At 35.2% G+C, this 27,876-nt stretch overlaps 1 protein-coding gene and 1 non-coding gene across 5 annotated transcripts in view; both read right to left on the bottom strand.

The window, feature by feature from the left end:
* The window catches only part of Lrba (LPS responsive beige-like anchor protein), a 563,056-nt gene that overhangs the window by 411,142 nt on the left and 124,038 nt on the right, over positions 1-27,876 (bottom strand). For all 4 annotated transcript variants that reach the window (XM_052731913.1, XM_052731912.1, XM_052731914.1 and 1 more), the window contains 6 exons: positions 25,983-26,142; positions 22,476-22,926; positions 14,530-14,663; positions 6,718-6,796; positions 5,296-5,429; positions 1,396-1,457 (listed from right to left, as the gene is read on the bottom strand). In XM_052731913.1, the coding sequence (XP_052587873.1) occupies positions 1,396-1,457; positions 5,296-5,429; positions 6,718-6,796; positions 14,530-14,663; positions 22,476-22,926; positions 25,983-26,142 (1,020 nt within the window). The remainder of the gene's footprint in view (positions 1-1,395; positions 1,458-5,295; positions 5,430-6,717; positions 6,797-14,529; positions 14,664-22,475; positions 22,927-25,982; positions 26,143-27,876) is intronic.
* LOC128106845 (U1 spliceosomal RNA) lies at positions 17,869-18,031 on the bottom strand. Its single transcript, XR_008216885.1, has one exon. It is a non-coding gene; the product is annotated as a U1 spliceosomal RNA (small nuclear RNA).

The following is a 27,876-nucleotide window of genomic DNA, read 5'->3' as shown; positions in this document are numbered from 1 at the left end:
TTCAATGTACCAAACCAAATTCAATCCTAAACTAAAAGGTTAAACTTCATTATCAAAATTTACATATGAAACAACTATATCACTATAAATAACAGAACCATAGTCTTCTGAAGAAATAGTGAATACTAAAAGGAGAAGTAATGTCAAGCAGGTATAAAACTGTATGTAGTGATTTCTATCCAAGAAATAAACAATCAATTATTTAAAGTCAGATGGCTTAATGAGAAATTTTACCAAGTAAGCTTTTAGAGAAAGTGCATTCCAAAGAAAATGGTTAAATTATAAAAACAGAATACTCGCAAAATCTAAGAATAATAAGTCCTTTAAGAAATGTAGCTGCTCCTTACAAGTTCATTATAAAATTCCATTAGCTATACTCTCTAGAAGTAATTGTTCTTATTGCACTTTATTGATAACACATAGTATTGATTTTTCACACCTTCTATGATTCCTTAATTTGTATTCATGAAATGTCCATCAGCACAGTCTAAATAAATTTGGCAACATAGGCACTAAAATGAATAAATCGATGCAAAGAAACATTAATTTTGTATTATCCTTATTCGTTAGGCAAGTAAACCATGAGAGTTGTAAATGAAGGTCAAAGGTGTTGAAATGGGTCAAAACCCTTGACCTCTAAAGCAATACCCTTCCTATTAAAAAAGGCTATTTTAAAGTTTTAAGTAGAGGAATTTACTACCAGCAAGATACCACTTTAAAAAGACTACAAAAAAAAAAAAAAAAAAACCTTCAATGAAAACATTCCTTTGTTTATTTGAAAAACAGAAAACAAAACATCACTGGATATAAAATTTTTAAGTTTTAAAAATCATTAAAGCTAATCACAAGGTTTCTATACACTGGAATTAATCTTGCTCTGAGGAATTTGTTTTGTACATCTTTATGATGATGATTGCCACATCTTCGTTGATATTTTCCCAAGTCTATTGTGTATGTCAAAAATAATTAGCAAGGACAAGGATTCAAAATTATTTATTACTCATTTTATAACCCCTGTACAAAAGGGAGGCAAACCCATGATTCCCAGGGGAATCAGAGTGGCACTCCACAAAGTACATAAATAAAGCTATTTCTATAACCTTAATACACAGAGCAAAGACATTCATTTTGAGATCAACTGATTCAAGAATTTTAGTACAATTCTAAAAACTATTTTTTCTCATTTATCTAAATTCTCTCTCTCAGTTCCTGCTTCAAAATCATCTATACCATATATAGATGTAATCATTTGAAGATAGAAATTAAAATTATTTTAACACATCATACAAAACTTTATTGTTACAAAAACTTGATACTGCAAGAATGACTTCACTGTCAAACAAATGTACATGAGGGTTGACTTTTCCTTTGACATTTAATCTCGTTTGTACCCACCTGAGAACATAGCAGCATAACCAACTCCACAACTGAACTGCTGGACTTCATGCAAACCAGACCTATTTAAAAGAGAAGGTTATTCTAAAAACACAAAGTAAATTAAAAAAAATGCCAGAGATTCACTTTTTATGCTATTTGTGTCCAAATTCAATTTAAACTAAAATGTTAATATTGTGCTAAGAACTACACCTGTACACATTTGATTGTGTGACTAAACAAAGTACTCTGTGATTACTTTAAACCTGGTATCAAAACTACCAGTTCTGTAAACTACTTTATTTTAACTTTCAAAATACCCAAACATTTATTATGAATTCTTCAATAATGACATTTCACAATACTCATAGAAATGCAACATACGCAATATTGACCATGATCATCTACATTTTGTTGTGAAGGTTGATCATTATACATGCAGAGAAGGGAAATGGCTCCCTGACCTTTGCTTTCTCCACCACACTCTCTCCCTTCAACCCTCTAGCTATCAATCAAGTTTCCATTTTGTTTCATGGCAGCAGACATCCCAAACACTCTTATTAGTACCTTGACCTCCGACCTCACACTAAACCTTAACAGAAATGCAAGCCATTGTCTGTTATGTATTCCTCATTTCCTATAAACTAATTATTTACATTTTCCTTTCTATGTTTTGTTTTAGATTAACTAAAAATATCCTTAGGAAGGAACTTTTATTTCATTAATGGTCATCTAAAGAGTTATTTAGTTTAAATACCCAATATAATCAAAGAGCAGTTCAAAGGATTTGCTATAGCTAATATATTTAAAAAGCAATTCCAATAATTATAATGATTGGATAACCCAATAGCATTATAATGATCAAAAACTTACAACTGTTAATTCTGTATTAAATAATTCCTAGTGACATTTAACAACACTATGATGTTCCTTCCATGTTTTTACTTCATTAAAGCTCTTCCACATATAGACAACTCATTCTCTATCTCTATCTTTATGCTCTTTAGTTTTCTTTTTTAAATAATAATCCCTCAGTTGAACAAAGGTGCAGGTTTGCATTTTGAAGCTTTATATAGACCTTTTATTTTCTTTAGAAAAGTGAGAACCATTTTTCCCAGTGTTAGAAATGACAGGAGCAATGTTGGGAGTAGCATAAATATTAGCTACATAGCATTTCTGTGCTGCAGGCATTAGGCAAGCAGGTCATTAACTAAAGTATGGGTTTGCACTGCTAAGATATCTAAAACACCTCAGCCCAAAGCTGCCGAGCAGGAAGGAACAGACAGAGCTACCATCTTTATTGGCTGGCCTAGACCTCTGTTGTCTGAAACTCTATTACTTCTTAAAATGTAACCCAGATACAAGCCTAGTTTTACCCAAACTTCAAAACCTAGTCCTCTTGCTCAGAGTAGAAGAAATAGTCTTCCCCAAGGAAAAGCACACCAATTGGTTACACGAGACCAATTGATTAGTTCTGAAAATACAAATAAAAATAACATACAGGCTCAGCAGGTTATATTTAGGAATATACAACAATTAATGAAAAAAGAATTTTAAAGAAAGCAATAAGGGTTATAAGGGAAGGTTTGGAGGAAGGAAGGAGAAGGAAGAAATGATGTAATTATAATCTCAAAAATAAAAGAAAAATGACCAAAAACAAAAACCATCTAATTTCTCGTAGTGACTCAATTCTGAACCTATCACAGTTATGTCATTAATCTTCACTGGATTAGTTAATTAATTAATTAAATCCACAGGAACCAGAATTACCACCTCTGGATTCTAATCTGGACCTTCTCACATCTGTTCACATGTATAATGAACAACAGAGACAGAAAGGACTTCAGGCAACCAAAATTAGAAAGGTTTATACAATGTTCTTTGATCTACCACACATACAGGTATTTCAATACTTATATAGAAAAAATATGTATATACATTTGTTTACTTTCAGTCTTATTTCAGAATGATATAATACATATAACTTTATATTCAACATAAAGAAAACATACACTGAATAGTCGAGTGCTTAGAAAAATAATGGTAATGAAAGGTCTCTTTTATTTGAACAATTAATGTGGTTTTGCAGAGGAGTAAATGTGCTAGAGGAGTAGAGTGGGGAGACATCACAGACCTGGTATTGGACTTAGCACACTAAGCATCATGCTACAAACACAAATACATAACTGTGAATAAAGATGAAAGTTCTAAAGTGGACATACCACTTTAAAAATAATTATTTGATACATGAAACAAAAATTAAGCTTTGAAAAGTCTTGCAGTTCATACTTCCCAGCATTTTTAAATCAATTATTTTCAAATTGTATTATTTTAATAAATAAGTGTCTTTATAATTATATCAAGTAATCTATTAATAAATAAATTATCGACACATAAAACTTACTGAAGTATTTCTAAAATTAGAAATTTCTTTTCAAATGAATTCACTGCTACTTTTGGACTCTGGTAATGAGATCATGCATCGCCAAATGTAAACTGATATTTAGGACACTGAAAAAAAAAAATAGGGATTTCCTACCAGGATCCTTGAGCTTTAGTAAATTATCAGTACTTACCTTACACCATCAATCTTACCCCCAAACAAATGAAACTCAGTAATTATACCTCAACCATATTCAAAAAAAAAATTAATTCTGATTATCATTAATAAAAGTTCTCAAGCTTGACTTTTCTAATCTCTACATTGGGGACAGCAGCTCATATTTCTAAGTTAACCTATTAAACTAGTTGTTTTGAAACTATTTCTCATGTAGCCCAGGCCAGGACTAAAACTCCCTATTTGGGAGTTTCCACTTCCCAAGTGCTGGGATTCCCTGTTCTACTGGTAAGTTCTTAAATAGAATCAGTTGTTTGAAAAGTTGTTTTCTGTTGAACTGATTCCTGTTGCCTGAGGAAATTCAGGGTGAATTTTCCTTCACCTAGTTGTGTCATCTTCTCTAATATTTCATGACACTTCCTATACAATGCCTCACACCAAAAAAAAAGAAAGAAACAAAGAAAAACAAAGGAAGGAAGGGAGGGAAGCAAGGAGGGAGGGAGGGAGAGGGAGGGGAAAGGGAGAGGAAGAGAGAGAGAGAGAAAGAACTACTATCCTTCATCCATTCTCTAAGTAGCCCAGTAACAAGTCTCCTCAGCAATCTTCCTCTGCATGCTCTTTAGTGAGACAACTTCAAAGTACCCTACCTAAAAGAGACCTAGTCACCTAAACATGATAGGAGCAGGGTAGTTTACAGTACCACTGTTATTTGTAAAGTATCATTGTACCAGCAGAAAATAATAATGCAGTCCACATTACTAATATGTGGCAAGATATGGCTCTTTCTATGGATTTCTTCCAGGGAGAGGAGTAGTTTGAGACAGAGTTTCTCTGTGTAACAGCCTGTCCTGGAACTCACTATTGTAGACCAGGCTGGCCTTGAACTCACAGAGATCCACCTGTGTCTGCCTCCCAAGTGCTGGGATTAAAGGTGTGCACTACCACACCAAGTTTCTATGGATCTTAAATTCAAGTAAAACCCTGTTACACCAGTCTCCGTAATTCTCTAACCCATGGTTAATTTAATTATACTAAAAAACTAAATCTTGATCTCAAAACGAAACTCAATGGTAAAGCACTTGCATAGCATGTACAAGATCCTGAGTTCAACCTCCAGCACTACAAAACAAACACTACTGCTTTGGCCTAATACTTTTATACTTCATCCAAATTGCTAGTTAAAAACAAAAACAAAACAAAACTAAAACAGATTAAAATATAAAGTGATAAAGTCTTCAAAAGTCATAGATGTGTGAGGGCCTTGCCAAATAGCAAAAATATTGAGAAGATGCAGACATTTCTCATCCAAGCATATAACTTTGTAATGTAAAGAAATGCAAACAGAATAAGGGAAAACCACCTACTTGTTCCTTCTATAAGCAGTTCTTGTCCGTGACTACCCAAAAGTGTCCGAGAAAGGAAAGGTGCAAAATCCACGAAGATCTCTCGTAGCAGAGGAGCTGCCTTCTCCAGTGCATGCTCTAGCCTTTCTGTGATACTAACAGAAAGAGGTTGAAAGTTATCAGCGTTCTATGTTCCAAAGTGAAATCTATTTCCATAGAAATGTAAAGTTATATGAAAAATAAAAATGACCAAAAGACACATTGTTGTGTCTACTAGCTTTCTACTTAAAATGTCCTTTTTCACCCTGATACATCTTTCCACTCCAAGTCCTCAAAGACAGCCTTGATAAACAACCATTCCAAGCATCAGTTCTTACTGGAAGTTGCATGAGTTAAAAGTACATTTTTATGACTTCATTATAACTCAAACTAACCCAAGACCTCATCTAATTTATCTGCTCATCAAACTCAGCTATCAGTATTCTGATTAAGCTATCAGTAACTTGAGATCAAAAATCATGTCTTCATTTCTAAGTTGTCAGTTGTAGCATGTAAATGTTTCTAAAAAGCAGTTGATATTTTTATTCAAGTGATAACAATTTCTCTGTAATATGATCTAAATAACCTCATTAGAAGAATCACAGACTACACATTAATAATATCTCAATTAACATATTAAGTTTGCATAAGTATGCAAAAATGTTCACATATAATTAATCATGTATTTTTAATGGGTTTAAAAAAATACACAGGTATGCTGCATTTCAGGAAACTAACAAGTACCCAGAGCTTTATACAACAAACAAGTCAGCAGCCAGTGCATATCTTGGTTCACAACAGTACTTCCAGCTTATGTTACACACAGCGTAGTTCCTATTGAAATTATCAGATACCTCCTAAGGATTCTGCTCTCCACAACCACATCCTCACAGGTTTTTCCCTGTGCCTCACAGAAACTTTTAAGCATGTGTGCTCCCACAAATATACACCTTTCAAAGAAGTACCCCACTGCCCTGGAGAGACAGAGATTTGGCAGTTATGGTAAGAAAAACCAAGAATTCTCTGACCAATTAAGGTATAGTGGTTGAAAATAAGTCTATAAATTTTAAAATTAAACTCTGAAATATACATTCCAAATTAAAAACCTAAGTAAAAGTCAAAATATATGTAAGATACAGTATTAATGTGGTCATAAGTGACACATCACTTTAACACTTTTAAAGAAAAAGAACAATGAATTCCTAACAATTCATAATTATACACCATGAGCTCATAAAAATATTTGTCATACATGTAGCAATTTTATTACAAGTTTCTCATAAACATTTTACAACATAATATTTTGAAATAAAATTAATTTCTAAAGTATTTGAGGGAGGGAAGAGGAAAGGGCGGGTCATGAAAAAACACAAATTTCAGTTCCCAAGTGAGCAGCTTAAATACCTCATGTGGGCAACTGGGTCCTGTGGGACGGAGCCAACCGCTGGGACTGAAGGCAATTTTGCATTAGGTGATCTACTTCCTGTAAAGGAAAGCACTTCACAGTAATTTTCTGGTTTTAGATACAACAATTTAAACAAATATGATCTCTTTACTGCAGCCAACAAACATGTATTACAGTGTATTTTTTTTCAAACATGTATCACACTTAAGATAAAGTATTTTGATAAATCAAAATTTTTTCCTTAAACACTTGAATGTAAGGCCAGTTGTGCTAGGCAATCCTCCTATCCAAGGAGTATAGAAGAAGCAAAGTATTGATAAAATCTGATCCACTGGGTTAGGTTCAATTTCTGTTATTTGGTACCAATAGAAACTAACAAGCAAAAGCTTTCTTTTCAATGAAGTAAAAATTAGAAAGATAAAATTCTAATTTAGCTCTAAATAATTGTATCACTATCACCAAGACAATAACCTTTTGGTCAGTCATCAGAGAACTTGTACTACAGCATGATGATTAAGAGTCTAACACAGTAAACAATCCATAGACACCTGAGGAACAGTTCTTACGTTATTTTCGTGCCATCTACACTTTCTCATATGAGTTTTCATTAATTACAATATGACTTGGTTTCTTGCACTTACTTCAATTGATACCTTTTTTTTTTTTTCAAGATCACAGAGGAGAGAGTAACAAGGCACAGATTTTTATGAGGAGTTTCACACAGCCTAGTGGACACCAGAGCTCACCCACTAGATGACAAGAAGGTGAAGATCTGATCTGCTTCCCAGCCTCCAGGTCTTTAGGGCAGGGAAGCCATACCTTGAGACCATGGCATGCATATACTAGCTACCACCTCCCCTGTCTATTTTTTCCAACTGATATTTGTTTCAGTTTTGTTTTAAAACGGGGTCTTGTGTAACTCGGGTTGTCCTCAAACTCACAATGCAGCCAAGAATAACCTCGAATGTTTGAGTTACTATGTGTACCCCACCCTATAAATTCCGGGATTACATGTATGCACCACCACATCTGGCTTCCAGTTGATATTTTTAATGCACTTCCAGCTACCGTACAGCACATTTTAAAGAGCACAACTCTCATCCTTCCCATCCAGCTACCTCTAGCAGCTGGAGATTCTGAACATATAAGTGAAGAGCTTCATTAATGTGAACTGCAGATATAATTCTCCTAATCATCCCAACTCCTGTACTTAAACAGGTCGATTTTCTCACCCTCCCTCTCTTTCCTACCATTTTTACTCCAATGTTTTAATTTAAAGTGTTGAATAAAATGAATTTACATTATATAGTTCCATTCCAGTCTTTTGAAATAATGTTTCTTCATAATCTTTAATGCTAATATCTTAATATTGTTAACAAACAATTCAAACCTCTTATTGTATAAAGTGTTCAAATTGTTTTCTCCCAAACAAAAGTCTTTACATTATCAAGAAATAACTGTTCATAAACTTGACCAGATAAGAGAATAGGCTAAGCCAGGAGGCAGTGGCCCACGCCTTTAATTCCAGCATTCGGGAAGCAGAGCCAGGCGGATCTCTGTGAGTTTGAGGCCAGCCTGGTCTACAGAGCGAGATCCAGGACAGGCACCAAAACTACACAGAGAAACCCTGTCTCGGGGGGGGGGGGGGCGGGGGGGGGGGGGGGAATAGGCCAGGAAAATAGCCCTGAGCTGCTGTGGGATGGTCTGTATGTCAAATTACTCTGATTGGTCAATAAATAAAACACTGATTGGCCAGTGGCTAGGCAGGAAGTATAGGTGGGACTAACAGAGAGGAGAAAAGAAAGAACAGGAAGGCAGAAGGAGTCACTGCCAGGCGCCGCCAGGACAAGTAGCATGTGAAGATGCTGGTAGGCCACGAGCCACATGGCAAGGTATAGATTTATGGAAATGGATTAATTTAAGCTATAAGAACAGTTAGCAAGAAGCCTGCCACGGCCATACAGTTTGTAACCAATATAAGTCTCTGTGTTTACTTGGTCGGGTCTGAGTGGCTGGGGGACTGGCGAGTGACAAAGATTTGTCCTGACTGTGGGCAAGGAGGAAAACTCTAGCTAACTGAGCTAAGAAAGGATAGGAATAGAAATACATAATGGTAAGACTTGAAGAACTAATCCAAAAGACTAAGCTGAAAAATAAAATCTCAAGAAAATAAGTTTCTGCTTAAGAATCAAAATATACAGGATTAGCCTGCCAATCAATCTAAGGTAGAAGTAGAATGGAAATAGAGTCATTGCTATCTAGCCAGTATTAGGAGAAAACGCAATATTAAATTCTCTCTGAAGATAGGGTCAAATGAATGTCAGGAGTCCAGTTGGCAAGGTAGTAAAGACCTGAGGTGGTCAAGTACAAATGGGTACACTATGCTGGCGGTTGCAGTCCATTAGTCAAGTTGTAACCTACAAGGTAGTAAAGACCTGAGGTGGTCAAGTACAAATGGGTACACTATGCTGGCGGTTGCAGTCCATTAGTCAAGTTGTAACCCACAAGGGTGCCAGGTCAACGTGAGAGTAAACAGAGACAAAATTCCACTGCAGCCCTTCACCAGAACAGACCAAAAAGTCAGTCAATACATGAAGCTTTACAAAACACACACACACACACACACGCTAATAAACAGAACTCTAAAATCTATGCACTATCAGAGGTCTAATATGTTTGATCTGTTCCTCAAACTTGAAGCATGACTATGCTCGAAACATCCCTACAGGACAAAATTGGTATAGCCAGAAAATGCCTATCTAAGATATAGAGGAAGTGTTTGAAACTGATGTCAGGGGTAAGTCTATATGTCCAATAAAAGCTTATTCAAAGAAATGAAGCTTTTTTATTGACTGAATAAGGACAAACCTTTTAGTCTTATTGTTATATAAAGCAAAGACTGATACTACATTTTGCTGATACTCATTTGAAAAATGAGCAAGCACTCAGAGCACAAATTACTAAAGAATGCTGCACTTGGTTCCACTGCTGAGTTAGATTCAATTTTGTTTTTATTATTAATACTTTGAAACATCAGAGCAAAGATGATAAAGTATTTTTAAATACTACATATTAACATACAAACACCTATTATATTGTACATAATTAAATATTTGCTGATGAGTAACTTTAAATGCCCCAGATTTTTATATAGTTACTTAAACTTAGTTTCCTTTTCTTTCAAAACAGAAAGGGTATAGATATCTTCTCCTCTGATGTTTGTCTTCTACCTCTTTTAAAGAGAAGTTGCCACTGTTCTTTAAACAGTGTTGAAATGAAAAGTCTAGAGAAGCTAAGGTATATCATTCCAAGCAAAATCTTAAATCTCTATACTAAAATATTTGAATGTATTAATTACATATTTAATAATATATACAGTTAGAATGTAAATATGAAAACTACCAATTTTAAACTAAAATACAAAGTTATTTCAATGGTAATATTTCAAGACGGAAACTTGGACAGACTTTAATTCCTTTTCTGGGTCAGTCTATCCAGTCTTTGCTGTTCTTTGATCATAGTGCATGTTAAATTTAGGAGATCTTTTTTATATTAAAATTTCCAAATACTTTAAACCTTCTTGCTATAAACTCATTGTGCATCTTATATTTAGATGGCTTCTTTCAATTCCCATTTGTATCTATGAATTGTCTGTCAAGTACTGCTTTATTAGCCAGTAATGTATTACTGAATTTGAGCAGTGCTTTTTGTGGTTGTTCCTGGCTCACTACAAAATTAAGAACCATAGTCATCTTTGTGAGGAGACAAAGACAGAAGGTACATTGCAGGTCCAAGGACAGTCTTTACCACATTCTAGCTTAGCCTGAGCTAACAGCAAGACCTCAGGGAGAGGGAGAAGGAAGGGGAAGAGGAGATGGAGAGGGAGAGTATGAGAGAGAGAGAATGAACTTCCCTGCTCAGAATATAATAACAATAATCAGCTCATCCACAAATGATTTTCCAAAATTCTACTAGAACCAATAGAAAGAAAATAAAATTTAATATTTATTCATTTATGTATTTGATTATCTTATTTTAAATGGCAAATAAGTCAAGATATGCCCCAAATCTCCCAGTTATAGTTACTAAATACAAGAGAGAACTTTTTGTGGACTTAGGATTCCAAGTGAAAGAGTGCCTGACAAGGTACAAACATAATACAGATAAAATGACACAGAGCAGGGACAGAGAAGGTACTAAGGATGACCAAAAACACAACACTGGCGGCAGTATTCATAGCATCGATTAGAAACAAGTAATGAAATGAAAAGCCAGGCAAAAACAAAAACAGCTTTAAAAAGAGGAAAGGAAAAGTCAGATGTAAAAATCAAAATGAATGAAGAAAAGAAAACCAACACCACAAAGATGACATGGAATAACTGAAAACAAAAAGTGGATGCTTTAAGAAAGCAACACAGATTGACCAGGCTCATAGCACAATTGCACAGTGCATACTTAATATGTATGAGGCTCTGATCCACAGAACTAAATCAACTAATTAATTAATTAATTAAGGAACTTATAGAATAGCAAATACTTAAAAATTCTAGCTCGGGGCTAGAGAGATGGCTCAGAAGTTAAGAGCACTGACTGCTCTTCCAGAGGTCCTGAGTTCAATTCCCAGCAACCACATGGTGGCTCACAACCATCTGTTACGAGATCTGGTGCCCTCTTCTGGCCTGCAGTCATACATGCTGTATACATAATAAATAAATAAATCTTTTAAAAAAAAATTCTAGCTCAACAAAGAAAAAAATGAGGTTATTTGAAAAACACTACCACCATCAATTAAGCAAAATTTGAATAACAGGAAACAAAGGGATATATTGTGAGTCAGGCCTATATGGTACAATATAATTGTATAAATTTTGGCCAATAGTTACAAAAGAGTTCAAGACAGCAAATTAATTTGGAACTCTCCATTCATACCATGGATTTAGAGAAAAGAAAAAGATCACCTAAACACTTAGCTCTCTTTTGTTTCTTATCTCCCCTGTGATTTAAAATGTGAAGAACATAGTAGAAAGCGACCAGAAATCTAGCATGGGGTACATGCCTGCGAGCCCAGCACTCAAGAAGCTGAGGAAACGCAGAACTTCAGGGTCAGCTTGGAGAACACAGGAGGCCCTCTTGCTGTCTCTCAAAAATCTAAGAGTTGTTAGCTGGAGAGAAGACACCACTGTTACAAGCATGTACTGTTCATGCAGAGGACCTCAGTTCAGTTCCCAGTAACCATGTCAAGAGGCTCACAGCTACCTGTAACTCCAGATCCAGGGAAGCTGGACCTCTGGCCTCTGCACGCATCAGATGATCCTATTACTCTGTACCATAAACTGAAAGGAGACTACCTTTCTCACACTGTCATGCCTTCATGGGGATGTACTGAGGAATTCATAACTACAGAATTTTTAAATGGCTGACAATTTCATTTTAAAAAAAAGTAGTAACTACTGCCTTAAAAAAATAAATAAAAATAAAAAATAAAAAATAAAAAATTAAAAAAAAAACATAACCCTTTGGGTAGGGATAAAGTTGTAAATATTTGTATACTTAAACCAAGAAAACATCACTAATATTTTCTGAGAAGAGAATGCTGTAGAGGTATATACAAGGCAATCATGTTCTTTCTACTCTTTCTTCCTACAAATTTGAAACTAATCTAAAACTAAAGGGTAGTGATGTTTAAGTTTCTTTGATAAAATAAAAGCCCAAACCACACAATACAGTACTACTACAGCAACTTTTGTTTCCAGGTGGAATTTTTAACTTAATGCCTACTGTTTTCTATATACACAAATAATATGTATACTCCTCATAAACTCTTAAAGAAGTTGATAGGGACTGGGAATCTAGCTCAGTGGTTCAGTTCTCAGCTCAAAAAAAAAAAAAAGACACTAAAAGTAAATTCTAAAAGAGAAATCGAATTTGTAGTAGTAGCAGGGCTCTAAAGCAAAACAGACATGAAGTCCAGGAGTCAGGGATATAATTCACTATACATTCAATTCAAGGCCAGCGTAGGCTACATGAGACCCAATAGTACATGAGAGCCAGTAGTACAATTCATGGAGTTCATCAAGTAACTTTTCAGTGGGCTATCTTACTTTTACCATACACAGAAGCTATATACTAACATAGTTACAATTAAACGGTACATAAAGTATTGATTTTCTTTAGCATACTATGAACATTCTTTAAGAAGTAATTGCATTTAAAACTGTAAAACAAAATTTTGTTACAATAAGTAAAATAAAAGTAAAAAGTAGGGCTGGGTATGTAGATAAGTTGGTACAGCGTTTTTCTCGGACAGAAGATCCCCTGGTCTCTCTAGAGCACCACATAAACGAAGCTTGGTGACAAATTCCAGCATTTGGAATGTGGAGACAAAAGAATAACAAGTTTCAGTTCATCCTTGGCTACATAGTAAGTTCAAGGCCAGCTTAGGCCACATGAGACTCAGTCTCAAAAGAAAAAAAAAAACCAAATAGGAAGATGAGAGAAATAATTGCATTCACTTTGTCAACACATAACACAAAACACAAAACACAGTGTGGGGGCAGGGGCTGGCTAACTAGTGGCTGGTCTAGTAACAACTCAAATCTCTCCAAGACTGACTAGTTTGAGAGCAGATCCTTATATGAGTTGTCCCAAAATAAGTAAAAACATTACTTCTGATCTTTTAATCCAGCAAGGCATTCTTTCAGGATTCTTTCATATTTAACAATAACCTCATCCTAGAGTCACAGTGTGAGTCCTTTGGGGGTTCCAGTACCTTGTTACTATGTTTATAAAACAGCACAACTTCCTGAACAGTACTACTGGTATAAGATGTTGCCTTTTCCTACCTTCATTACATTATTTGTATGGTAGAGTGTTTGAAGGTTCTTATGTGCCCATGTTGGTGCATGTGGAGGTCAGAGGTCAATGTCATGTCTATCTTTATTGATTTCTACCTTATTTTTCAGACTGAAAACATTTTCACCAAATCCAAAGCTGATTAATTCAGCAAGATTAGCTGGCAAGTAAACCCCAGAGACCTTCCTGTCTCTGCCTCCAAGTGACAGAATTATAGGCAAGTCTTTTACAGAGGTGCTGGGAATCCCAACAGAGGTCCTTGTGCATGTACAACACAGCAAGCATGTGACTACCTACGTAATCTCCCCAGTGTCCTACTTGGCTATTTTAACACTGCACTCTTGAAGTTTTACTTATATTATCTCTAGCCTTAAGCTAACATAGATGGATTTAAGATCTGATATTCATTAATATGCTTTCATAGTATAAAGAAATGTGAAAGGAAAACTAGACAAAGTAAAATTATTGTTAAAAAAAAAACTGTGCAGCACTGGGGCTAGTACAAAAATGATATAGTACTTGAGGATAGCAAATGTTTTCCTAAATTCTAATTCAGAAAAATAAAGTAGTATATAGTAGATATGCATTTAACCATCTTTAATAGGTCTCATATAACTGAAACAGGCCTTTAATTCACTATATAGCCAAAGATGACCTTGAATTTCTGATCATCTGCCCCTACCTTCCAGGTGTTAGCCTTACAGATATGTGCGCCATCAGTTCATATGGTACTAGGGATTGAACCCAGGGCTCAATACATGCTAGGCAAGCATTCTACCAACTGAATTGAATCCAGTCCTGATTTCATTTTTTAGGATATTAGTAAATAATCAACAACAAAATACAAAAAGCATAAAGATTTCAAGTACCTTACAAACTTCTTGGTTTTATCAGAAAGTCCTAAGATTTGCTAAAATAGGATCTAAAAATTACGTTGATACCATTGATACTTAACTCACCTGGTGACTCTCCTCCCATATCTGAGACTTGGGTAGAATCTACTGAAGAAACCACACTGACAGCATTGGTAGGTGCGCTTGTAGTAAGGGTAGAAGGTAAGACTGCTGATTTTTTTGTTGCAACAATGACACTTCTGTAATAAAGATTTTAAAATATAAATTACTTACATTAATTATATACATTTCAAAATAAAAAGAAGTTAATTCATTTTCTTTCTTCTTTTTGATGTATTCTTTAGAATATTCATCAACTTAAAGTCTCTTCACTGTTGTCCATATTTATGTGCCTTTTCTCTTTTAGAGAGAGGGGGTTGGGGAGAGAGGGAGGGAGGAAGGGAGGGAGGGTACAACCTTGGATGTTATTCTTCAGGAGCCAACCACCTTGTTTTTGAGAAAGGGTCTCTCACAGGGCAGGAAACTGCTGAGTAAGCTAGGCTGACTGAATGGTGGACCCCAAGGTCCACTAGAGTCTTCCCCCCAGGGCTGGATTTACAAGAGTAAAAATCCAGTTTTGTTTGTTTGTTTGTTGGTTGGTATTTAAGGTGTATGAATGGTAGTCTGCCTCCATGTATCTTTACACTCTATGTGTGGCTGGTGCCCACAGAGGCCAGAAGTGGGCATTGAATCCCCTGGAACTAGAGTTACAAACAGCTGTGGGCTACCATGTAGGTGATGGAAATCAAATGCAGGTCCCTGGGAAGAGCATCCAGTGCTCTTAACCTCTGAGCCATCTTTCCAACCACCTCCCCACTCTCCCTTCCACACATACAGCTTTTTAAAACATCGGTTTGTAAGGATCAACCCCAGGTCCCCTTGTTTGTATAGCAAACACTTTACTGGCAAGCTATTTCCCCAGCCTCATTGTTTTAAAAACTAGGACAAAGTCCTATGAAAATAATTCATTTTAACATTTTAATGAATATTTACCACATTAGACTTTTTTAAATTTAAGATTGTTTTGAATTTTCTAATAAACATAACCAAAGATAATTTTGGGGCAAAAAAAGAATTTTGAAATTTAAGAGGATAAGTAATTAACTTTTTTTAAACCACCAGAACTGATGCAGAAAACTAAGCATGTTTCAAGAAGGATTTTAAAGCACTGCTAAGTTGAAATCATAAAACCTTAAGTATCTTAAAAGATAAAACAATATCTATACAATATGGATACATGTATATAGCTCATAAAATATGATAGCTTTTGATTATATCACAGAGAAAACAATGGACAACTGTTTTAAACAGAAAAGGTGCTGAATAACCAGTTGTTCATATTGTTCATATTGTGTTCAAATTCAGGCATTTATGATATACCAATTTCAATTAAAGTGCAATACTTTATACTAAAAGAGTAAAAGACCTTGTTAGACATAACTTAGAAGGCATTTTTAATTGAAGTTAGCTCTATAAACATGCAAAAACCCAGTTAATGAGGTAAAAGGACAGCTGATATATAATGTACTCCCACAGCAGCTCTTACTTTTAATTACCCTGTGTTAACCATAAGCTTAAAGTCTTCAACATTCAATTTATTTAATCACGTCTTTTGTTGACAACACTGTAAGCTGAAAGTATTCCCTTAATAGCTTTAAAGTATTTGATTTTTAAACAAAGTTGCTTAGGTACTTTATCCTAATAAATGTATTCATAGTTTCTAAAGCACGTAGTTCTATTATTTTAAAATATATATTCCTGTTGTTAATTTAAAAAAAAAAAAGAACAACAAACTGAAATAGGTTCCGTTTTACTTCAGTGACTATCATTTGAGGGCAAACACTGTTGCCAATTAAATCAAGTTATCTTGTGCTAGGCAAGGCTTATTCAATGTAGTTGGGGGTAGCTGGTGTCACATCATTATAAGGGTGACTGCCAATGTTAACTATATACTAAAAAATAGAAGCAACAGCCACCTGAGCCCCCAATCCCAAAATGGTGTGCTTAAATCATGGTAGCTTATATCAGATGAAGATCACTGACTTAAAGGGAAGTAGACATGACCTCTGTGTGTGTGTGCGCACACATGCACAAATACACATGTGCTGGTGGTGCCCTCAGAAAACAATGCTAAATATAATATGTGTTTGCTTTTCCTACTCTTGCCAGCAATGTATATACTAATATGTAAGAAAAATCTCTATGCTCTAACAATTAGGTAGAAAAATAAGTATGAATAATTCACTTTCACATTTGTTCACAAAAGAACCATTACAGTCTGTTTTGTGCATACAACAGATATTTATCAATGGTCAAATAACATTTAGGTTAGTAAAAGTATGGGCAGGAGGATATTAGTGAAATTGTGGGCAGGCACTGGCACAGCACTTTGCCTAATATGCCAAAGGGCCAGTGTTCAATTTACAGCAGTGGAAAAAAATCTACTTGCTCTATAATCCAAATTTTAGACATAAATTTATCCTATGACCTAATAACTGTACCTCAGAACCTTGCTCAAGAAAATTTAAGAATGCAATAGTACAATTGTGCCTGCAGATGCATTAAAATAGCTGAAAACTGGCAACTGCTCTAATGTACTTCATTCAGAAAAACTAAACTTTTAAATGGTGAGTACTTACATAGTAGGATACTATTCTGTAACAATATGATAGAGTGTTAATAAAATTATCAACATGGATGAATCTCAAAGGTGTTATGTTAAATTAAGGAAACCTACATTCAAGAGCATAATTTTTACTTCCTTTCTTAAAAAGTTCTGGAGCAGGCAAACTAATAAATGGTTTTGTAAAAAGTTAAAATACCAGTTGCTTCTGAGGGACAGGGGCAAGGAAGGATTGGGTGGAAAGGGAGAATCTTGACTGATGTTTTGTGTAACACAATTACAAAAACTGATCAAAGCCCATTAATACAACACTACATATTTGTTCCTTAACATTCACAATCCTTATTTGCCCATGGTTAATTAAAACACAACAAAACCTTGATTGGTTTTTAAACATTTAGCATACTATTAATACTTTCAATAGTGAAAATAGCATATTCTTTTATTCAGTTCAAAATAAATTTTAGGAATGCACCACAAATCAGATTTCTGATTTCAGCCATTGCCTCACAATGAACTGTTTTTCATGTTTTACTAAGCTATAGTTCACATGCCATAAAATTCATGCACATAAAGCATACAATTAAATGGTTTCCAGTATGTTCACTCAGTTCTCCAACCATCATATTCATGTTAACACTTAAATACATCTATATTATAATCACCTATACAGAAAAAAATGAAGAGTTTCAAGATAAGAAATTATGCATACACTGTTAAATTACAAAAATATGTCTGATAATAAATAGAAAATGAGGCTTTATTTTATTTTTTAATTTTAATAGGGGAAAGCATAAAGACAGTTCCCCACTACCAGAAATTACGCAGTCAAGTTTCCCACATTTGGGGAAATCTCAAGGGTCAGCACATCTATAATGTAATAGATAAGACTGACCTTGGGAAAATCGCCTTTGTGATCATGTTTTCTCCCCTGCTGTTTATTCTAACTATGATTTAGTATATACAAAAAATGAAATTAATTATTTTTAAACCATTGCCTGATTCAAATCACTTCTGAGAAATAACACAATACTACTAAAGCTCTAGGCTGTATTAAAATAAAATTCAAAATCACATGATCTAATTAAAATGCAATAAATAATGTGCATATATTACATATTTTCATTTTATTACTACAGTAAAGTTGCAGTGTAAAGACTAAAGCCTTCAGTAGAAAAGATATTTAGCCCATTATGCTCTTCTTGTAAGGATAAATCTAAACTAGGAAAGCACATTCTACATTTTGAAAAGAAAACCTAAAAATTTAAACTTACTACTCTTTAATGAGAATTAGCGATACAAAAATATTTTGTAGTCTCTTTGAAAAAATTAAAATGCATCACACACAGAGCTCACTTTGAGAATCTACTGTTATCAAGTACATTTATTTTTTTATTCTTCCATCTCTGACTCTAGTGTTGGGTATTCAACCCATGATCTGGCACAGACAAGCACAAACTCCACCACTGAATATGTCCTAGGCCTTAAGTTTCTACTTAAAAAATAACTCAAAAATCTGTCTTCATGTTTATGAAACAATTATCTGAATTGTACAGATTTTTTAGTATTTTTTATAGTTCCGCACATAACAAGTGAAAAAAAAAACAAAACACTGTTGTTTTGTCATCATTTTTCCTAAATTAGGGACTTTGAAGGTTCTTTCATTTAATTAGTAATAAGCACAAATAAATAGCAATAGTATCTTCCAGACAAGTTTCAGAATTTTCATTTTAAAATCATATCAGTTTAAAATATCACAAACCTTCACATTGCTATTTTATTTAACATGGTTAAATGAAATGGTTCACCAAGAGGGAAAAAAAAATATTTTAGCTGAGTACTTTAGTCCCTAAGGATTCAGCTGAAAACACAGACCAGTCCTTGAACTTTATCAAGACAAATCCCTGGTACCCATTAATCGCCAGCAAGGATCTCCAAATTAGATAAGAGCAGGAATCTTGGCATGGGAATGAACACAAACACCTTCCCTTTCACAGACACTGAACCTGGCAGCCTTTCAGCAAGGGTTCACTCATGGAGCTGTTACTCTAAACTTCCCAGCTATTGCTTGGGAGTTGATAATTCTGAAGATATGAGGAGAGTTCTGATTTCTGGCACAGCATTCCTGAGATAAATACATGATCAGAGGGATGCTTTGAAATTTCCAAAGACACTCCATTGGCCCAGGGCTTCAAGAAAAATCTTTCAAAAGGTGTCTCTTGCTAAGAAAAAAGATAAGAGGAGAGACAGAGAAGCTTGTACTCCATCAGACAATATGTTAAATGCATACCAGACATGTTAAGTTCTACGGAACATCCTGAAAAATGCCACTAGCAAACTTATTGTTTCTTTCTTACTTTAACAAACCTTTTTAAAGGACAGGAATCCTAAGCAGGAATCCCGAAGTAGATGCATAATCTCACTTAAGGCACTGAGAAAAGAGATTTAATTTGAACATTATTGAAAAGTAAATAAATGCCAAAATAAAAAAATTTGGTCATTCATAAAAAACATTTAAGTATACTAATAAGACACAGCCAATTAAAATATTTAGCCACCCAATTGTTTCTTATTATTAACACTAGCACAAATTTAAGTTAATTTTAAAGTGGGAATGGTAGCTCACACCCATAATCCCAGTCTTGACCAAGACAGCATTACCATGAGTTCAAAGGTCTATGGCAAGACAATCATTTGAGCTGAGGAATCTGCAGCTGGCCTGGACAACATAGTAAGATGCTATTTACAAAAGAGGGAATTATAGGGGGCAAAAACTAAACTAACTGAAAAATATATTACTACATAGTCTAATATGTAGAAGCCTCTAATATCAGAAGCCACCAAATGAAACAGAGAACCTTAAGTCAACAATGAATGAACAGAAAATCAGATAAAGTGATGAAATTTTATAGCCTCTATTCACAAGGAATTACATAATAGTAGAGAAACTTAGTGCATACCATTGTAATCACTGACCAGAGTAAGTGGCATCAGTAACAAAGCCATACATATGCCACTGGACAGGAAGCAACAAGGAGAAGCTGTCACTTCTGTGATATTTCTCACAAAGATGTACAAACCTGAGTCTAATTCTAAGGCAACATTAGATAAATATAAAGTGAGGGACATTCAAAGACTTGAAGATTTGGATCATTTGACTTAAAAGGCTGTTATTGAACAGGCTATTCCCATTGCTGTTGGTTGACCACAGGAACCAGATGATAAGACCTTATTGCTAAAACACCACACACTTTGGTTATAGGACACAGAAAAATCAAGTGAAAATTGAACTGGAAGCTTCCTCCCTGCTGGCTAGCTTTCCTGGAGTCAGAAGATACTATACTTGCTGCTGAAGGGGAAAAATCATGACAAGTCCTACCAAATTGAGAATTCTGCAAGCGACATCACCAGCCTACCAGGCCACATGTTCTCACTGGTGCAATAGTAAGTAGCATAATTGCTATGGGAATGACCAATCATTTTCTGCTTGAATTTGAGGCCAGCTCCACAGAAGGGAATTCATGTCTGGTATTATAAACCTAGTTAAAAGATCATGGATGGGAGGTTACAGGAACTAGACAAAGGAACCTACAGCTATTGTTTTTCTAAATGAATATATGTCGAATTACCTTCTAAATATTTATAATTTTACACATATATTACTACTGTGATTAGACTTGGTCAGAGAAATTTCTGTTTGAAAGCACCAGTTAAGAGACAAAGTCATAACTGGCCAAAGTGCGGGGAATAAGTGACTCCTAATTGAAACATCACATCACCGGCTCCAAGGCTCTAAGGAACAACACTACAACAGAGTAAGCAAAAACAATGTAAGAGCTGGAGGGTGGGAAGAAGTGCTATAAAATGCTGTCTCCTAGAAACAGCATCACTGTAGTACCTATGAACTTACAAAACAGTGGTTATCTGCACAAAATCTATATTGATGGAGGAAGGGCACATGGAACCTCATAAGGCACCACCCCTCTTTAAGGAGCTACAGAAGTAAAATGGTTGCTGGAGGATGAAGAGTCAACTTCCTCAGTAGTATAGCCACTGGTAAATTGTCTTTGTTCAAGTGAATAACCCACTCTCCATACCCACACAAAGAACCCTGATTAAATGCAGTGTGTGTGAAAAGCACCTGACGAATGGTTCAGGAGTTAACAGCATGTATTGCTCTTGCAAAGGACCAGAATTTCAGTCCAGAACCCATGTCAGTTGGTTCACAACTACTCTTAACTTCAGCTCCAAAGGATCCTCTGTCCTCCATGGGCACATATCCACACACGGACATACATAATTTAAATAAACTAGGGCAGTGAAGCACACACACACAAAAAATCAAAGTAGGAAGGATGCTTGCTGGGAAGAAGGGGTTTAACAGGATGTGGATGGGGATAAGAGGAAAATGAGCCAGGAATGATTGAAGTACATTATATAAACATAAAAAACTGTGAAAGAATAAATAAAAATAGTAAATAATTTTAAAGAAATTTAGGTAATAATTATAGTTAGTATTTTAAGATTAAAAAAAGCATTATATCAATTTTAGTTTTCTTATTTAAAAATAATGGTATATCTATATAGAAAACACAGAAAGTATTAAAAATATATAAGTATCATATTAGCAACTTATGTCTCAATAAAAATAAAAAAATTTGTAGTAGGAACTTTTCTGTTTGTTTCTAGTTTCATTAGTTTGTTTCTAGATAAAAATACTAATTTTTAAAATTATTCAATCAATAACTATGTGTTAGAGGTAGAACATAAGAAAACTTTATGAAATATAAAGACAATGATCAGGCAGGCTGATGGTAGATTACAACTGGTAGTAGATCACCTCTCTAGCAATACTGAGGCCTTGGGTAGCATCTTGAACATAAATTGACTAGATCGAGAAATAGGCAAATCTATTTTTAAAAATTCCTGAGGGCTGCACCATCAACGAAGATTCTGTAGTTAGCTGTCTCAAACTGCCCAGGCTCAGAACCCCTGGTTGAATTCTTTTATCTGCTGGCATCTAGATTCCCATTGCTGTTGTTGTTTTCACAAAGGCTGGCACGACCGGAAGCAAGGGAATGATGGGTAGCTATTGTAAGTTCAAGCAATAGCTGAGGTGGAACCAAAAAACAAAAAGGCTCTTTTACACACAGTGTGCACTACTAAAAATATACCTAACATCATTTTAGTGGCATATAAGATGTTAATAAATAAAAGCTTGAAGTACTGCAAAAACCACACAATAAAACTACACTTTTTTAAAATAAATTAGATCCAAACATTCTACTCTAATATTGAAGCCACAAAATTTAGACTTTCATACTGAATTCCTGGTTACCTCTACAATTTGCAAACATCAGCACAATGAAATAAAGGATTATTTACATACCTGTCAAAAGATCTGAACTGCACCGGAGGGTCAATAGACAGATCTCCAAGAGCACCAAGGCAGGCTGGGGGCAGAAGGGCCGGATCCACTGTGACTCCATCTGCTGGCATATTAACCAAGCTCCGGAGAATGTCCTTCACATTGACATTTTTTGAAACTGGAACTGATGGTGTCACCTTCCTATCCAACTCTTTTCCTCCATCAATTTTTGTTTCCTGAGATTTATTGACTTCCAAAGAAAGAGTGCACAGCACCTCACTGATGGCATCTGGACCCGCGCTGACACCCAGAGGCGCTGCTGGAGAAGCTACAGACGGATTGCTTCCTAAGCCAGAAGCTGTTTCCTCACCAAGGCCAGAGTCCCTCCTTCGAGTAGATGAGGTGCCCTCCACTGATTCTTCCACCGATGACAGAGTTAAAGGGCTAAATTCTGCTGGTGTGTTTTCAGCATCTGACCCAGGAACAGAAGAGTAAAAAATCAAGAACTAAATTTTTAAAGGTATATTCAAGTCCCAGTAGTCATCTAAGATTTTATGAAATATGTGTCATGTTCTCTCAAAATCAAAAACTATTAATATAAACTATAACATATAATGAGGTAATGAATTAACTTATATCCAAAATAGATGCTAAAATGAATAAATAATAAATACCAACAGCCTTCAGAAATGATTGCAACATATGCATAGATTATAACACAAAGTTGAATGCCAACAGTACATAAAGTAAAAACTTCTACCTCACACAGTCTCCACTGCTGAAAAAATGGTCAAGCCCTCCAACATGCAGAATAAATAAATGCTGCTGGTGATCCAGTTCTACAAGAGCACCCCCATCCCTGCTGAGACAGGGTCTCGTGTATCCCAGGATTGCTATGAGTCCAAAGAAGACCTTCACTTTCTAATCTTATTCTGTCCACCTCTTGGGTACTGAGATTACAGATATGTGCCACCATAACCAGTTGATGAGGGGTTAGGAAATCAAACTCAGGGTGTCATGCATGCTAGGCAAGCACTCTACCAACTGAGCTAAATCCCTAGCCCAAACAACCCCATTTTGCTGTTTAACTTCACTCTCTCCGATCAAACTTCCAATCATTCTAACCAACATGCTCTTTTCAAGTTCACCCAAAACCTTATACCTTGCCAAACTTAAAGATCAGTCCTCCACCCTTAGTAGCACTTGACAGCAAAGCAACTGCTAGATGGTCTCTGCAGTCTGATAATTATTTTTCCCCTTGACTCATAGTTGGTGTTGTTTTTTCCTATCACCAGTGGTTCTCATTAATATCTTCAACTTCTTTTTCCTTTTTCAAGGAAATTACAGGTCAATCCTTGGTCCTTTCCGTCCTTGGTTCTCTTATCACCTCTATCTACATGTATTTCCCCTAAGTTATTCCACCCACTCTCCACATTACAAATACCTCCACAATCTCATCCCACACACAAAGGGAATGTGTGTGTGTGTGCGCGCGCATGCTCTGCTATTTCACTGCCTTCCCTACATCTTGTATGTCACAAGACATCTAACGTCAACAGGTTGAAAACTGAAATATTTCACCTTTGATCTACTCCAGTATAACTTATATTAATCATTGAACATATTTTCTTTTTAAATATTCACATTAATGTTCAGAATGTGAACTGTTCTTCTGTCACACAAATATATCCAGAATCTGACAGCCTTTTGTCCTCTGTGCAGTTACAACCATAAACCATCAAGTCATCACATCAAGTGAATTACTGCACTGTCCTCTTAACTGGTAGTGGAAGGCTATTATTTTAATGATCCTACTGACTCACACCTCCTGGTACTTAAGAAATCCTTCAATCTGAGCTGGGCCAATAGAATGGTTAGCCAATAGAATAGAATCAGAAATAACAGCCAGTTCCAAGGCTGAGTTTTTGTTTTGTTGTTGTTGTTTTGGGTTTTTTTGAGACAGGGTTTCTCTGTGTAGCTTTGAGCCTTTCCTGGAACTTGCTTTGTAGATCAGGCTGGCCTCGAACTCACAGAGATCCACCTGCCTCTGCCTCCCGAGTGCTGGGATTAAAGGCATGCGCCACCACCGCCCGGCAGCAAGGCTGAGTTTTAATAAGGCCTTCCAGGCTTGACTTTACCAGACTCCAAACCAGCTCTGTTTACAAATTTAAATGACTTCTACTCTAATGAGGGAGACTACATAGAAACAGGAAAGCCTTTCAAACTAGTGGGAAAAAATCAAGAATTAAGTTAATGTAACAATCAAGACCCTACCCAAAAGAACACTAGCTGAGCTGCTTCTCTCAGTCAACCCCAGCCGAGAGCCCTCTCAGCTGAGGTACTAGACAGCAGAAAAGCCATCTAACTGTAAGTTCCAAGAAACATCTAGAGCAGGGGTGAGCATTCCCACCATGCCATACTCCAATGACAACCACAGAAATCATGAAACATGAAGATAGTTGTAGTTTTAAACCACTAACTTCAATGTACCATGTCACATGGCAGCCCAGAACCAAACACTAGTTCTCCTTCCAATCTGAGGTACATCCTCAACACAGAACCCAAAGTGTTACTTCATTGTTTTATTTCATTTATTAATATTGTATATGTGTATATAATGTGCATGTGACATGTATATATATATTTGAATGCTGGTATACACATGCCATGGTGCACATGTGTAGAACAGAGGACAACATACAGGAGTCAGTTCTCTCCTTCCACTGTGGATTCTGGGGGACTGAACTAAGATCACTAGGGTTGTGTGGCAAATGCTGAACACTGGCCCCAGAGTGTTACTTTTAAAATACATGTTAGTTTTAACACTGTACTCAACATTCCAATGCCTGTGCATTTCACTTAAATAAAAATGCATAAACCATCTTTCCTGTCATGCCTGACATTTTATTTATTATCACTTTTAGTGCCCTCTAAAACACCATAAAATTTATCTATTAAAAAATATTTTCTGTCTCTTCCTGCCAGAGATAAGCTTCATGGCATTGAAGTCTTATTCTTCCCGTAGGTTCGACTCTACATGAATACAAGTACCTGATAGGTACTGGATGAAAACCTACGAAAAAAACAAAGAAACAAACAAACAAAATACCCCCTCCTCTCAGTGCACCTAGTTTTATAACTATCAAAGCTGTTTACCTAACTATACTTCTGTAACTGAAAGTTACTTTTAAAACTATAGTTATCACTATTAATTGTTTCAACAACTTCCTAGAGCTCTGATGTAAAAGATTGAGTTACCCTTCACAGCCAATACTAAATTTAAAACTCCGGACTCTTATAAAGGATAATACTTTCTCATCTTCTAATTAGATGGTCCACTTACAGTACAAAACTCATCTCACAATTGTAAATAATTATACAATATTCAAATTATTGAGTTATTGGTAAACATATAAAGCTATGGTCTCACTTTACACACAGGTGGGTTTAAGTTCCAGAATCAGTGACTTAACCAAGTAAAGTTTTGTTTGAACTTTGGGTATCAGGGAATAAAATGTGGAAACTTACCAGGAAGTGATGCATTCCCATTTTCACTACCAGTTTCCTTAAGAGACTGACTGTGCCTTTCATCTTGGGGTTCCAAAATGTCTCTATATTTTGAGACCATCAGAACAGAGATAAAGTACACAACAGCCAAAGCTAAAAATTGAGCTTGCTTGCTATCCTCCTGAGAAAAAAACAAAAGTAACTGTCTATGCCACTGGTAACATTTTAATTTTATTTCACATTATAACGTTTAAATATAGATAATATCCACAAATCATTCAATGTGCACAAAAAATAATGTATCAAGTGTACAATAATTTATTACTAAATATAATAATTCTAAAATACATCTGAACAAAGGTCAAGAATATTCTTGGCAGTGCTTTTAAATGAAAACGTTTATACTTACAAACACAGAAACAGAAAACCTGATTCAACTTTAAAAATTGAGTGCTCAGTCTTAAGAGACATATTATACCATACTTTACAAGGCAACTCAAATTGTAATGTGATATATATTTATACAATATAAAGGCAACTGATTATTTTTACTTCTCATCATAAAAATCCAAATATATCAATTTAACATCACAGCAATGTTGCACTATGATACCCAGCATATCCAGAACAAACATCCAGGAGTAAAAAGTAAAGCTGTCACATAGAGAAACAGATGGAAAAGGAATCTTCAAAGTATTTTAAATATCACAGGCAAACAGAAGTCAGGACTAAATACAAAGCATTATTTTCCTCAAAGAAAAGGACAAACTAAACTGAGGCATAGAGGAAGCCATCCTAGCTCTACAGATGACCTACATGTGAAGATCAATGACTCAGTATCCAGTCAAGAAGATGCTACACACACATCCCTTCTAATAACACTTCAGAAAGCCTTAATTATTTTAAATTTAAAAAATCAAGTGTCTGTCAAATCCTAAAGTCAAAGGCATCTCAAGTAGTCAGTAGCTGGTAAGCTTGAAAGTCTAAAGATATACACCAGCAAATTGGTACTCGCCCCCAGCCTTTGGCTTTGTTGCCTAGAAGACAGATGGGAGCTTAAGGAACAATTAGATTAAAACATCAATTATTATCTACTGTTCTCATATATGAAATTCTCAAAAAATAAAAATTTAAATTAAAAATATAATAACTATTGTCAGAAGTAACAGAAGTAACTTCAGAAAAATAATCAGATATCAAACTCTCCCTTAACAGGTCTACTTGAAGCAATTCTTCGACACATTACTAGTATGGCAAAATCTATGGTACCTTGTAAGTTTGCAGGTATCTCTTTCTTAGTTTTGTTAGAAAAGATAAATGTACATTTTCCCTTTTTAATTAAACATCTCTTTCCTGCCATGTATTACAACCGCTAATGATATGACCATTAGGCAAATCACTTATGTGGTCATCTTAGTCAACTATTGATTACTTATGCCTAACGAAATCTTTATTCATCCCATTAAATCACAAAAATCTTTAACTCACTCCCTCCACCTCTTTCTACTAACTATGTGCTTTCTGGTTTAAAAAAAAAAAACAAAAACACCTAATCCTGCCACCTTCCTGATGGGACTATAAATGAGATACTACATACACAGCACCTCATCCTCTACTATTCAATAGATATTCAAAACTCACTGAGCAGTAACAATACTATACTTGTATCAAGACCTAGTCAAGAACACAAGAGGGTACTAAAATACCAGAGAAAGAAAAAGAAAAAGGAAAATGACGTTCAGGAAATTTCATAGGAAACATATATTTAAGATACACAATACAAAATATACAGTAAATGTTCTTCAACAAGTATTTACTAAAGATAGTATTTCTAGTAGTAAAATTACAAATGGCTTTATCTAAAGATTTATATTTTATAAAACTTTAAAAACATAACATCAAAATCTACTAAAAC

This window comes from Peromyscus californicus, unplaced genomic scaffold (genome assembly GCF_007827085.1).
Source record: "Peromyscus californicus insignis strain IS unplaced genomic scaffold, ASM782708v3 Scaffold_9__1_contigs__length_137607984, whole genome shotgun sequence".
NCBI lineage: Eukaryota > Metazoa > Chordata > Mammalia > Rodentia > Cricetidae > Peromyscus > Peromyscus californicus.
This window is presented reverse-complemented; position numbering and strand designations above follow the sequence as displayed.